Source organism: Amblyomma mixtum, chromosome 5, assembly GCF_055824585.1.
Source record: "Amblyomma mixtum isolate Tamu chromosome 5, ASM5582458v1, whole genome shotgun sequence".
NCBI lineage: Eukaryota > Metazoa > Arthropoda > Arachnida > Ixodida > Ixodidae > Amblyomma > Amblyomma mixtum.
Window position 1 is genome coordinate 142,083,027 of NC_143016.1, and position 14,685 is coordinate 142,097,711.

At 45.6% G+C, this 14,685-nt stretch overlaps 1 protein-coding gene across 1 annotated transcript in view; it reads right to left on the bottom strand.

The window, feature by feature from the left end:
* Positions 1–5,837: 5,837 nt before the first annotated feature.
* The window catches only part of LOC149343933 (acidic mammalian chitinase-like), a 32,102-nt gene continuing 23,254 nt past the window's right edge, over positions 5,838–14,685 (bottom strand). The window contains exons 4-7 of the mRNA XM_089546101.1: positions 12,709–12,838; positions 8,827–8,997; positions 7,393–7,512; positions 5,838–5,975 (exon numbers count right to left, since the gene is read on the bottom strand). Coding sequence (XP_089402227.1) covers positions 5,838–5,975; positions 7,393–7,512; positions 8,827–8,997; positions 12,709–12,838 — 559 coding nt within the window. The remainder of the gene's footprint in view (positions 5,976–7,392; positions 7,513–8,826; positions 8,998–12,708; positions 12,839–14,685) is intronic.

The following is a 14,685-nucleotide window of genomic DNA, read 5'->3' on the forward strand; positions in this document are numbered from 1 at the left end:
CCACATCGTGTAGAAACTGCACCGCTGGTGCAGCTGATGTGTTGCGGACTGCACGCAACAATACGAACTTTGTGAAAGAGTCGACGACTACAATTATGTAGGCGTTTCCGGACTTGCTTCTTACAAATAAGCCTAGGTGATCGATGTGTAATTGATAGAAATGGCTTGTTGCCATTGTCCATACTGAGAAGTTTGCCCGGTCTCTTTCCAGATGGGGTCTCGTGAAGAAAACATTCGATCCAAGAAGCTATGTATCTTCTGAGGTAACGCTTCAATACCTTTACCTAAGTTTCTTCAAGGTTTTCTCTACTTCAAAATGGCCAGTGTCATCATGACATGTCCTGACGATACTCTAGCGAGTCTGGTTTGGAACTACCCACATCAGTCCTTCGTTCGAGTTTGTTTCTCGGTTCTTCTTTAATACTATGCCATTGCGCAACCAATATTCGTTTTTGACGCGCATGTCGTCTTTGGATAGGTCTTTTTTTCTAGCCTTTCCTTCAAAACTTGAACCTTTGGATCATTCACCCGGGCAATGGTAAGCACGTCTTCTGTCGCTATATGTGTTGCAGGGACGTGAAGGTCAGGAACAATATCCGTCTCTTCTGGAAGGTCGTATGCAGAGTGCTTCAGTGCATCAACATGAGCCATTTCCGCCCCCATACGATATTCCATGTCGAAGGTGAACTCTTGAAGTCGCAGCCACCATCTGCCAATACGGGGAAGAAGATTCCTTTTGCTCATCGTTGCCCGTACTGCGTTGCAGTCAGTGACCACCTTGAAGTTCATCTCGATTAGGTACGCTCGAAACTTTTCTAACGCCCAAACAACCGCAAGCGCTTCTAGTTCGTATGAGTGGTATCTCTCTTCGTAGTCAGTTGTCCGCCGGCTTGCGCAGACGACAGGATGAAGCTGCCCATCTGCTTGTTTTTGCAGAAGTATTGCTCCTAGGCCGTCTTTGCTGGCATCCGTGTGCACCTCGGTTCTGGCGTCGAACGCGAAATGCGCCAAAACTGGCCTTTCAGTCAACTTAATCTTCAGTGCAGTGAACGCGGCATCGTGCTCTGAGGTCCACTTCCAACCTGCGTCCATAGACGTCAGTCGCGTTAGAGGTTAAGCGATGCTGGCGAACCCCTTTACAAATCTTCGAAAATAGCTTGCCAGACCCTAAAACTGACACACCAGGTGTACATTCGTTAGTACGGGAAAGCCAGCGACGCTCTGTGTCTTTAAACTTCCAGGTCGCACTCCTCTGGCAGAAATGTCGTAGCCAAGGTAATCGACTTTCTCGAAAAAGAAAGGGCACTTGCTTAAACGAAGCGTTAATCCCGCTCTATGGAGGACATTCAAAAGCATCCTTAGGTGGTAAAGCCCCTCTTCCACGGTCGTTGTGGGCAGTAGGATATCATACATGTAGGTGAGAGCCACGGTGTGCAGCGTTGATTATTCTCTGGAACACTGCCGGTGCGTTGGCCAAGCCAAATGGCACTCGAACGAATTTGTAATGGCCATCTGGAGTAACGAACGCTGTACTGTGTCTCGATTCCTCGGTCATAGGAATTTGATAGCAGCCTGACGCAAGATCTAGGCTAGTGAAGAAGCATTTACCTCTCAGACGGTGCAGTTGATCCTCAATTAAAGGCAGCGGATAGCAATCCTTTTTTGTGACACGGTTTAGGCCACGGTATTCCACGCAAATTCGTTGCTCTGCTGTCTTTTTTCGCACCACTATGATAGGACTTGCATAATCCGATTTGGAGTTGACAACAATGCCAGTTTGCTTTAGTTCTTCAATCGTTTCTTTTGCGTGTGCCCGTTCGGAGTAAGAGAGTCGGTAGGGACGAAATTTCACTGGCTCCAGTGTTGTTAGCTCAATGCTCATTTCCGCGGTATTTGTGCAGCCAATCTCTGAAACGGTGGTTGCGAAGCAGTCCAAATACTCAAAAATAAGTAGTTCGAGCTTTGCACGTTCCTCAGGAGCAACACCAGGACCTACTTGAATCTCTTCGCTCGGTGTCATTAAGAGATGGACAATGCTGGTGCCCGACTCACCCTCTCGCGGCGATGCATCGTCTGGGTAGCAAATTTCCGCTCGTGCGACCCGCTCGTTCTCTTTGATGGTCAGTTCATGATTGGAAATGTTCATTATATGGACGATTGTTTCCTTGGTCCCGTCAACGCTGAGGACACAGCGTGGTATGTAATGCTCTCCACCTCCTTTACAGCTGAGCTGCACGCCCACGAAGACATCCCAGCGTGGAGCTGTACCAGTGGCGTAGAGCTTACGAAACCCGCGTATTTTGGGGGCACAACTATAGTTTCCTTCGCCCACAGGCACACAGGTCGTTCTGGGAGCTTTGAAATTTCAATGGACTGAAGCCTGCCGTCTCTGTTGTCCTCGTTCCTGTGCTCCTCAAAAATCCGCACGGTGTTCTTCCGCCTCACAATCGTGACGTGTGGTTGCTCGGTGAAAGACTGGCCCCATAAGTAGGGGTAAGGACTGTGATGCGTTTGGCGCGACCAGCACGGGAACGTCCGCTGTAGTTAGGTCGACCCTGAGGGTGATGCTCGTTTCCCCACACGGTGTCACATGCCCGGACCCGTAGCCCCCGATTATTGCACCTAAAGTGCACTAACACAACAGAGAGGCAAACAAAAAAAAACAATTTGTGCACCGGGCACTGCCGCAGTCCGACAACTAGAGGTTCGTGACGGTGCCGTCCCGCAGACTCACGCGCGCTGTCTCATTGGACCGTGGCTGTGAGAGTGGTGTCATGGTCTGACGCAATTCCTTGGCGTTGCGCGGGTGAGCTACGGTGAAAAGGACCGCAACGCACACAAGGCTAGTCGCTCTCCGGGGTTTCCTCCTGCCCTGTTCTAACGACGCGCGCTGGCGAGCGTCTGTGCGGCACTGTATTTCTTTTTTTTTTCAAATGCGCCGAATTTTGTGACAGAGAGTAATTTAGAAATGCGGAAAAACGGAGCCGGGTCATTCAGGATAGTTATGTTGACAGGAGATAGTCCGTGTACACGCTGGTTTACAGCCCTCCTAGAACGGAGTTAGGCCGTTCAAGAACTGTGCGAAAAGCGGCTCCTGGCATATTGATTGCGCCGGTACCGTCATGACCACTGCAAAAACCGTACCCGTAGTTTTCCGGGAGGACCATTTCACATTAGCGCTGCAAAGAGGAGTTGCCCCTATTCTGTCAGAGACATGTCTGCCAGAATTTATCTTTCGCATCCCTTTACCTCTTCGTCTTGCATTATCTTGGCAGTCAGTTTTTTTGTTTATTTCTGATGATAAAAAAATATTGCCTTGCACGTGGTATCCCGTGAACGCTGGTCCGTAACCTGCGAATCTTAATTGTCCAGTGTCCGATCACAACCTGAGGCGCATTCAGAAGCTCGTTTTGGTGGAAGGAACTGTTTTAATCACTAGCCACTTGCCTTCAGTTCAGAACCCTAACTGCACAAATACCCTGTTTGAATTTTATTCGTCCAGCCATAGCGTTTTCAGCTACTTTAAAATACGAGACAAAGATTTCCCAGCCTGGAGGAGCCCCTATTTCTCAACGATAAAGCACCCGTGCGGAAAGAGCGCTATTCGCGGCGCCTCTTATGTGTGGCATGAATTCGAGATCTATGGACGTCTAAGTAAACTGCGAACACGTTTAGGCAGTTAAATTATGTTTAAAAAGAAAGGCTGGTAGTGATTCTCCTGTATTTGTTATTAATGTAAGTATCACGCCCTCAAATGAAAATTTACGAATTTTGAACTGAATGGAGAGCTTAAGTTTCCCATGAACCAAAATACACTAGTAAAGAAAGCTCCACTCAACTTTGCTGCCGAATGCTATATCGAGCCCATGTTAAACTATTCACAGTAATATCCTGGCACTTCACTCTAATCATGCAGTGGGAATTCGCCGTGAGTGTGACAGGTATTTCCCTGGGCATAGGCTAGGTGTTGTATATCGCCAATGCACGGACCATAGCACAGCCACTGGCATCTTATTAGCTTTCAATCTTCTTAAACTGCTTGTCACCCTTTAATCGTATCTACTTCAACCTTATCACCATCCGTTTTATTCAAGCGGTTTTTCTCTGGTCGCTTAGTCGCTCAAGGAATGCACAGTTGAATAGGTATGCAAGAAATAACTAATAATTTCATTATAAAGGAACCACAACAGATTGCTTGCATCCCTGTTGTGTTCTGGCAATGAGGTCGCGTTTTTGCACAACGTTCCGCTCAGGGCTCGACGTTCGAATCATCTCGCTGGCGCTGTCACGTTTCTTCCGAAGACAGTACACAGGCAGGATGTGGGCGATGAAAGTCACAAAAGGGCGTCTGCGGTGCGGTGTATGCTTGTTCCATTTTCATCACTTTTTGAGTGATACGAGGTGGAAGTAAACTAGAGTGAGCGGCGATAGCATGATTTCATGGACCCTGTGAAGGGACACAAGTACAGTGCTTAGATAATCACAACACTCTCATATTAAGCGTAGGTACCCATGGCAGCAGATAGCTTTGGATAGGCACCATAAATTTCTACAGGTGGCTGCACAGCGTATGCTCAGCCGAGTTTGCTGCGCCTGAGCAGTTGTGCGACGGATGAGCAGTGCACCACACACGGCAGCGGACTTGGGATATAATATATGAATATTTATTTAAAACTAGCGCTCAGGATGACACAATGAAATCCACAAGTAGAGCCGTTCAAACAATTGTCTAGAACGCTTGAACAGCAAGCTCTGTTGTGAATTTATTACATGTTCCGCATCCTGGTGGTCCCGATATAGCTCTTAACGACTATAGCGGTTAAACACGATCCATTGGAATGTGCATGCACGATAAAGTATTGTTTTGAGACATAAGTCACTCGTGAATGATGCAGGTGTGCTCCGCAGTTAGCCATTCGAGCGCTCAAGAAAGGTGTTTGGACGACTATATATTCCACACCACGCGCAGGTGTATCGAAGTGAAATTTTAGCATAAAAGTAATGATATCAACCTTTGGCCATTACGCAGTGGATACGCGCTATTGTGGGGAAGTAGGACTCTGAAACGGCATCATCTCATGACCGAAGGCTTCAGTTTGTAGATTTGACAAGGGTATGTGAAGGCTTCGTCATCAGACAACATGTCTGAAATATATTTTGCGGTGTAAATAATTTTTTTAGTGAGTTAATAAAAGTGGGAGGGTAGGAATAACAGCGCCTTTTTTTGCAAGAAGTGCAGAATGCACACACTTTGGCACCTCTGGAGATGAACTTATCATCAGCACACCAATGCAGAAAAGTAAAAACCTGGGAGAGGCTGGCTGTAGCAAATGCTCAGCATCTCAGATCTCTTTTGATGGGGCATGAGGAGGACAGCCTTCAGATACTCCTTCATCATCTTTTGAACGGGGCATAGGTGCGAGAGTGCGAGAGCGCGAGGTGCCGGGTTTAAGGTGAAACATCTCCCACGGTCCGAAATTAGATCACGGTATGCTGTCACTTTTGTAATTTCCTGGTGAGGGTCACTTTGGCTACTGCTATCAGTCCAGGTGCGCTGCGTGCTTGAGGAACTGCTACTTTCAAATCGAAGGAAAGCGCTCCATTTAAATATAATAATTTTTAATTCCGGGAGATATTCATTATCACAAATTTCTCAGCTCTAAATATAATCTACCAAGCACGTGCGTTTCGTGCTTGTGCACATTGCCCACGGTGAAAGCCGTGAACCAGTAGTGACAAAGAATTGTGAGATGCTCATACCTGTCCTAAAGAGCAGATTCAGAACCGAACCTGACAGAAGTTTCAGGACTGCTTGAAAGTCGATAGCATATATAGGTTTACAATATGCCGGAGCCATATGTCGCGATGGTTCTCTGAAGCGGAAAAGATTTGTTTCCACAACTTCCAGCCCAGTCATCAGAGTTTAAGCTGAACGTCATGGTCCCTCCGTAGCCGTTGCTAAAAATCCAAGAAGCCTGCAAACGTTCAAAGATAACTGTTTATCAAAATATACGAAAAAGTTAACGAGAGCCATTAGAAGTCATGTAAACAATTGCAAGTTCAGAAACGATAGCACTTAGTGCAACTTCGGAATTACAAAGCTGGCTTTATTGATGACACCTCAATATCACAGCTTCGTACGCTTGTTTGTGAACTGAAATTACCACATAGGAAGATAAGAAAGCACAGCAGAGGAACTGCATAGGTTTGCAGTTCCATAAAAATTAACTCAATATGCAGGGGGGGGGGTAGTGAATCCACATGACTTTTAGCAGGAATATCATGTATATAGCTTGCAGGACATCACTTAACAAAATCATGTTATATTACCCGAGGCCAAGCCCTAGAGTACGGGAAAGTTTTAAGATATGTACGAAGGAAAGTATGCTGAATTCTAGAAATACTTAAACGGGCCAGCCGGTAAAGCTTCTAATTCCACAGCAATGAAGCACAAATAGGACACGTGACGAACGCACGTGAATAACGAGGCTCGGCACTGGCACTGGCACCGTATATTACATGACATATGTAAACGAAAAACACTACCGCCTTCCAGTACCACTGGAGGAAATGCATCCTCGTGGCCATTTGAAGTGAAGCACGCCATCGTCAGGGCAGCAAAGAACGGGAAGTTTATGGAACGACCCTATTTAAAGGGCAACATAGGCAACGCGATGATGATGGAAGGAACAGCTGTCATGTAAGGGCAAGCGCACAGCGTTACCGTACGGACACAGATTGCGATACGATATACGGAAGGTATATCGATACGATATAAAGAAGGTACAGCATGTGCTATCTGGGAGTGAACACAGGTGTGCACCTACTGGGTTCTTAATTTCTGCTACAGGAGGCGTCATTCTGCTCAGATCAAAATATTTTTTCTTTACATACGTTCGCTCCTTTACACTCTACTTTTCAGCGGGCTCCTTTTATTGGATGACCAAGAAAGCCGGTGCAGTGGTGGAACGAAACGCTCAAGTAATTAGCGGCAGTTCTTCCGAACAATAATAAATTCCACGCCGTCATTCCGAGGAGAATGCCAATTAGAGTGTCCGTGTAACCCGTGAACAAATTTTAAGCCCTTGGAATGCAGCCACTAAACCATGCTTTTGGCATACAATAGAGGAAATTAACCTTAAAAATGCCGAACAGGCCACCTTGGTCTTCAGCTTGAAGACAAGGCTAAAATAAACACTCCGCAAGTAACACGCCTTTCCGTTGATTTATTTGCATTTACGCAGTCGCCTTCAGTCACACTGATTTAGCTCTTTGTAACAACACTACTTATATATTCCATCGTATTTGTGCGGGACAATTTTATATTGACGGCTATAACGAGGTACAAGTTCTGACTGTTATTACCTTGAATACCAAACAAACAAGACTTACTTTGAGCGCCACGCTAAGCTGGTCATCGTAGCTAATCCACAGGGTTTCCTTGTGCATAAATGGAACCTTGGCTTCGTTGTCGTACTCATGCTTAGCCCCCTCTCGCAAAGCAGTACACACCTGGAAATTGATTTACAATTAAGGTTTTTGTTTGCCGACTACTTAATGTATTGAAAATGAACCATTTCGATCAATTTTAGCACAAAATATTTTCATCCTCTTGCATTAGCACAGATATCTCACCTTTCGAAAAAACATCCCACAGCAGCAATGCAGCTACCCAATCAAAAGTGGAGACTAAAAATGTTCACATTGACGGCCGAAACGTTTAACAACACGAAGGGTAATTAAACCTCAAGAGTGTCTTGCTCCAAGCTTGAACATTATTGGACAACTAGAAATGAAGATTTGGAATTCATCTTGCAAAAAGTCTGCGCCTGCTAAGTGTTACATGAAGGTAACTTCTCATAGCGCGCTCACCTTCAGAAAAGTTGAAGGTAAAGTACCAAGCAAAAGACACAGCGCTTCCTCAGGGTATGCGTTGTGTAAATGTGCCCCAGCAGCCGCATATAGCGTTGCTTGTGTGAACGAACGGGTCAAATTATGAAGACAATCGTGTGCAAAGTTGCGTTTGCTGCGTCTAAAGATAAGTAAGCAGTGTTGCAGAGATCGCAGTTAAGCTAACAGTCATAAAAGTGTAATTTAGAAAGAAATCTTCTGAACAGCCTAACAAAATAAACAAACTAGGTACAAAAGTTATCCACTTGTTTAGTACAAGTGGGCTTCATGCGTCATAATGCGAAAACAGGCGTTAAAGATGCAACGATACCCAAGCAGGGGAAAAAATGGCGTAGTTCTGTAATTGTAGCTGTGCACGCTTATATTATTTCGTTTCGAGCCAGGTATTACGACTGGATGTCGCGTTTCCTGAACAACGCAGCCTCCTATCTTAGCGGAAATAAGCATATGTTGTTTTGACGATGGGTAGTCAGTCTGTCTCCCTTTGGTTGATATTGTTCTTTAGTGTCCGTCTAAGGCCTCACAACACACCGGTGATTTACCGCCGAAATCAGGCTCTGCAAGATCTGAAGCATCATGCGCTCACCCAATATTATAACATGTTATGCGATCTCATTGTGCACTCCCTATAGATAATGACGTACACTTCAAGGGCTAGGAAGTTTATGCGTCAATCTTCACGCTGTCTGACATTCCCTTAGTTAAAACCTGCCAGCATATAATTGATTTCGAAGCAGCGCCGTCCTCTCATGAATTGCGGTAGAATTAGGTAAGAGTTTTCATTGCTGGGTATTCATAAACATGAAACTGCTGCTATAATTCGGATTGACAACACAAGCATGCAGAAGGAGAACGAGGGGCTTGAGCAAGTGCTGTTCCAGTCATTTCTAGGCCTACAAAAGCAGACAGACTTACTTCGGGATAGTCGACGAAGCCGCCGCCCTTTTTTTGGCGTCCTATGGCCAGTGAGCCAACTTGCCAGGAGTCAGAATTGCGTAGCACCCACGCCAGCCCGTACGTCGGAATACCAACCATGATTTTCTCCTTTGGCATGCCCAATTTCACCCACAGTTGAGCGCTACTTATCTGCAGAGAATGGATGCGCCAGCAATACATTAACACTTACAATTATTACTTTAATATACATATCTCACTTAGCATCTGTGTGCATGTGAACCTTTTCCGTCAAGAACACGCTTTCTATTTGTTTTTGTATACTAAATGATTTTTTTTCTCTAACGGCTTCAATAGACATTCCTCCTTTTCATGCCACCCGTAATGTATCACATCAGCTGATGTACTTCATGCTTCAAACAGGGATGTATTTATGCTGTCATGTACATATTCTTCGTTCCTTGTAGCCTGTGTAGCATTGCGTTTCCTTTTATTTGAATGTGCCAGTTTTGTACGCCCACCTGGTACACTCACGTAAAGGGGACTGTACTGTTCCAAAAAAAAAGACACCAAGCAATGACTACGGTCAACTTTAGTGATGCAGAAACGCAATGTGGCGTTATATTGCGCGAGGTTGTTCGGCACATATTGCAAAGCAAAGGCCTAAGCTACCTAGAGTATGAAACGTGCACTTAAACTTCGACAGCCAATGTAGAGGCTACGAAGAAGCAGTCTATACATGTTCCCGATTTCGTGGTGATTATCTGAGACTCCCATAGCGACACTAAAATTCTTAGTGATTCAGTCGGCGAGCCAAAAGCACCTCCGTCTGTGTGCGCGCTGATTCGGCGATTCTTTCAATATTTAAATCCCCACAGACAATGGAAGTCCCATAACCTAGAGACAACCATAGCGAATATATAAAGTAGTGAACAGCATAACATGACGACAGCTGCGACTCGTAGATAGAAATAAGGATGATATGCTTGCTCCCAACAATCGTCACTCCACACGTATCCGCACATTCACTTTCTGGGCAATCTAAACGCACACTACCTTTCCAGAGGCCAACAGCTTCGTTGATATACAGTTTGATACTGGTCTTCACGTACCTATCTAGACGGATACAACTCAAGAACGAACCTGCAGACCTCCCTCAAAGGTAGCCTTGAGAACGAATATCGGCGACCAGTTGTCATGATATGACAGTAAATCAGTGTTCAATCCGAAGTAATGCTTGGTTAATCCCCTCTCACCTTAAGGTAACAGGAGAATGCCGATACATTAACCGCTACATCACGAGAATAGGTCGAAGCCGTTAGCTGAGGGCCTCCTCTCAGAGCCCTTTCCATGTTCGTTCTTGAGCTTTATCTGGCTACAATGAATTTCTTGATTAAATGCGAAGCTGTGGAACATATCGATGTGATACAGCGCGGAAGAGACGGGACAGAGTGAACGAAATGGAGGATCGCTGAGTTTTAACTGAACAATAATTTCCCATAGCGAGTGGCACAAATGGGAAAGGCCGTTCGTTCTTTCGCGGCAAAGGACGTGAGCCCGCAGGGTACATGCATCGAACAACAACGAAACCAAAAAAAAAAACAGAGCAACACACTGGCTTACACAAGTGGCGCAGCTCTTCGCAATTACAGCACGGAAAAAGTGCATCTAAGGAAATAAGGCACCCCGGCAAATCATGAAGGCGCGGAAAGCGAAAACCGTCTGAGGGCACAGCAGGCGAATCGAGCGCAAGCTCGAGCCAAGTGTAACTTATTTGCTGTGGGGCAGGAGAGAAGTTGAGCAGAACAGAGTGGAACAAAGGCCTGGTGATAAACCATGGATAGAGGAGGGGATTACCCGCTGGCTGGAAAACTATCCGGAAGGGATAAGGAAGGACAGAGGGAGTGCAAAAGGAGGGCAGACCCGAAACTCCGGTTCCACTCTCTTTCTCTCGAGTTAACGCTTCGCACGAGCACGCCGGAGAAGTGGTTTGTACCTCAAGAATGCAGTGTGCATTGCTAGTAAGGTAAAAATATTCCGAGGGATAAGCTGCGAGCAAGATCTTGCGACGTTTGTGGCTGAATGCAAATAGATGAAATAACGATCCGCTACCGAGACTCGAACCCACAGGGATGCAAACGGATCAGCTTCGCTGGCCACTGCTAGCGAGCACTGTGCTAACGGCGTAGACAAACGCGTCTCGTGTCGAACTGCAACACACACTCGCTCTGTGCACTACATACGTATGGTATTGTTCACCAACTAATACTACTGTCAAACAAATATTCGCTCGTTCAGCTATGTGATGGTAGTGGCAGAGAGGTGTGCGCTGAATACCGCTGTCATGGACGACGCTCTGGCAGAACACGGTAATAGACAAATGGGCATTAGCGTAGACAACATTGGTGCAGAAGAGCGGGACAAGAGCATAGGCCGCCTGCGTACATTCGGTAAATTGGCACTGACGATGAAAAATTCGAAGGCGCAAATAACTGGCTCTCTGGGTCAATGGACACCTCAATTCCGCTCTCAGGTATGTGGCGTTGGGACCCCCTCAAGAAACTGCCCCTTGGTGCAATATTTCGTCCTTCGCAATCCAAAACGGCAGCCGTTTTTTTGATGTGAAGTAACAATGAACGGTTCGGCCTATGTCCATCTTCGGCGCCATCGAATGAGCTCATCGCGTAAGGAGCGTACGTGGAGCGTTCATAAGTGGGCGAGTTCGAAATTCTTCACAGTTGCACTCCCTACGCCATTTTACTATTTAAGGGGAAAAATTACACACATTTGCTAATTATGTGTGGCAGTGTTTGAGCAGTCAGGCAGGTTAACCGTTCTGACGATTTGGCTAGGACGCATCCTTTCCAGCATTATATAGCATCCCATCTTCCCATTCCACTTCGAAGGTAAAGAATGCACACCTTAACTAACGTTAAAGTTCCTACAAGCTAAGTGACCGCTATGCGAAATAAACGGCATTGGAAAGTTTGGGTTCGCGCTTGGCAGCGAAATACCTCTTGAAGTTATGTTAAGGCCCTGTATGCGAACCCAGTAACCACAGCTGGGCCACGAAAGAGAAAGTTATATTTAAAACGCCGCCTTACAAATTCAATAACCCGTTGTCGTTTCCCTTTTGAGCTGGTGACATATATTCCCGGCTACAAACTGCTACTTGCCTTCACCTGATGACTCTCAATCCAGTGATATGCTTGCCCTTTAAAGCGTTCCTTTTGTAAACACAAGGTTGTGAAAAATGAACATACATAAGGCAGTTCAAAAGTTCTTTGGCGCTCATTCATGGAAAGTATCATGTTCCAGTCAGCACTGCAACATTGGACCATTTAGAGAGAGAGAGATAAAGCGAACTTAGCTTGAATTTGTCTTGAACCGTTGAATAAAATTGGAAACCAGCGGCGGTAAACAATTAAACTTATTAGAATTAGCAAAAAAAATGTATATGATCAAGTAAAAACGAAATTGTTGCCACTGTTTCAATCCTGTCAAAAACGTAGGTGCCATCACACGAGAGTCGTGAAAAGCCCTTCTTTTTTCTTTCTGAAGGGTGATTCCGCTTGCGGGATAATTTCAGTGCCTCAACAGTTTTTTGCGAGCAGAGACTCTCGGCTTGGTCAATAATAGCCAAGCCATTATTTAAATACACTATTTAGAACTGATTCTCAAGGAACCACACATAACCATGCTCCGAAGATTTTCATAAGTGATGACACTACAAAGATGGCGCCTTGACTCATGTGGCGAAAGGTATGCTATAACTTAGAGTATTCTATATAAAACTAATGGAGCGACTATTCATATTAGTGTCATTACCAATATTCACCGGAAAATAATGAGAATGAATCTACACCGAGTTAAAATAATGAACTAGCTAAATGAAGCACCTACCACATTCAGCAGGTTGAAGTACGGAGGATCGGCAGCCCTTGGGAAAAGCGGGCTGTTGTGGTTCACCCAGGGTGTGTACCACGTGTAGCTGTTCAAGTCGTAAGTCATCAGGTTAACAAAGTCCACGAACCTGTTTACAACAAAAGAATATGTGTGGGCAGGTAGAAAAATATACTACTTCTGCTACAGTTTCTTCCATCGCGAAAGTCTCAAGCTCAGATCAAAGATAACTGCGGCTAGGATCAGCCAAACTTTATTTTGGCGGTGCTTCGTGATAATAATTCGTAGAGAGGGATTTAATGTAGAGCTTTGAAATAGCAATTAAGTATCTTTCCGTTTTTTTTTTTTCATTCAGCACGCTCTGCAGTCATCAGGACGAAAAAACATTCACTGTGATTGAGCAAATGAGCTGGGGAAACGAACTCTTAGCTTTTATCATTGGCTTCTATTTCATTTCGGTCATCGACACGCGCCAAAACCAGCACTGGTCACGTCCGAGTCCACATGCATGGCTTGGTGGTTCGCATCGGCAGGCATCGCGGGAGGGGGTAGCGTGCGACTACAGAGTCCCAGGGCGAGTGGGTGTAACCCTGCACCTCAACAAGTGTAAGGGCGGGGGGGGGGGAGGGTATATTTGGAGAAGCTTCGTAAGGAGTCTAGGGCCAACAGCAGTCCGAAATGAGCCAGCCCAGCCAGTAGCGTGCACTAAGCGATGGCTATGCGGCTCGCGGGTATGCCCTTCTTTAGATAATGAACAACACCGCGTGGGTAACGTTAAATAGATATGCATTTCCACTCCTTAGGTCGCAGAGAAATTTCTCAGGCTAAGGAGAAAAATGTGGGCTCACTAGGTGAAAATCCGCACTTCACAGATAAAGGAACAGAGCTCTTGCTTACAGAGGTGACTGAACTAGCAACAGATTTTGCGCGGGCACGACGGCGGGTAAGCAGGGTCGGTTCACAGACAGCCCAAGATAGGTGCTTTCTCTCAAAACAGGCCCCGCGTACCACAAGTGAGGTCCAGAGCCGGACGTACCGAAGGAATGTGTAATGCCAAAGCATACTATGCAAAAGTGCCATCGTTTGAAACTGTCGCTGGTGGCAAGCGCGACCGAGCTCCTTCCAAAGAAAAAAAAACAGCCCTTTTTGCTGAAGTCTGAAGTTTCACGGTGGAGGCATTGAATTTACACTAAATATTCAAGCTTTTTTTCACCAGAATAACGCTTGACAGCTGAACGGCCCAAATAAGTTCGCCTTTGTAGACGCTTTACTGCAGAGTTCTATACAATTTGGGCGCAGAGGTTCACATTAAAGAAGCCGTATAAGAACCACTGCAAGTGGCGCAGATTCTGCCCACGTGGACCAAATCATTCTGTGAACTCTGGCTGCGCATGAAATTGGGAGCATAGGCATCAAAAATGCGGCCTAGGGTAATTGCTTAGTTTTACTCATTGCGCCTTTTGTGTACAGGGGCAGGTTATTCTGTTTATAAGCCTAAGTCTGTGACTAAGGTGGCATTTAATGTTCCTGTTGGGTCATACAAATTTTTGCTGACACTTGTTAATTACAGAAAGTTACCTCATGCGCAAATGCTCCGTTGGCGCTGTATAGTGGATTGCTTGATAGGAAGACAGCGCAAAAAACGACAACCACAGGGAGGACAAGACACAAAAGAGTGCTCTTTTGAACATTCTTTTGTGTCTTGTCCTTTCCTGTGGTTGTTTTTTGCACTGTCGTCCTTCCAAGTACGAATTACTAACTAGCCCAGCACCATGTTTTATTGAAGTGTAGTGGATTAAGTTTTAGCAACCATGTAAAATTTCACGCGAATATTTTGTAGTTAGCGCCACTGCTGCCCACGTGCGCAGGAGGCTCAATTCTTTGCGCATAATGTTATTATCGCATGCTTTTCATTGTTTCCTTCATTTCACTATAATTACCCCATTTCTAGCAAGCCACATAAAATATAATTGCTGG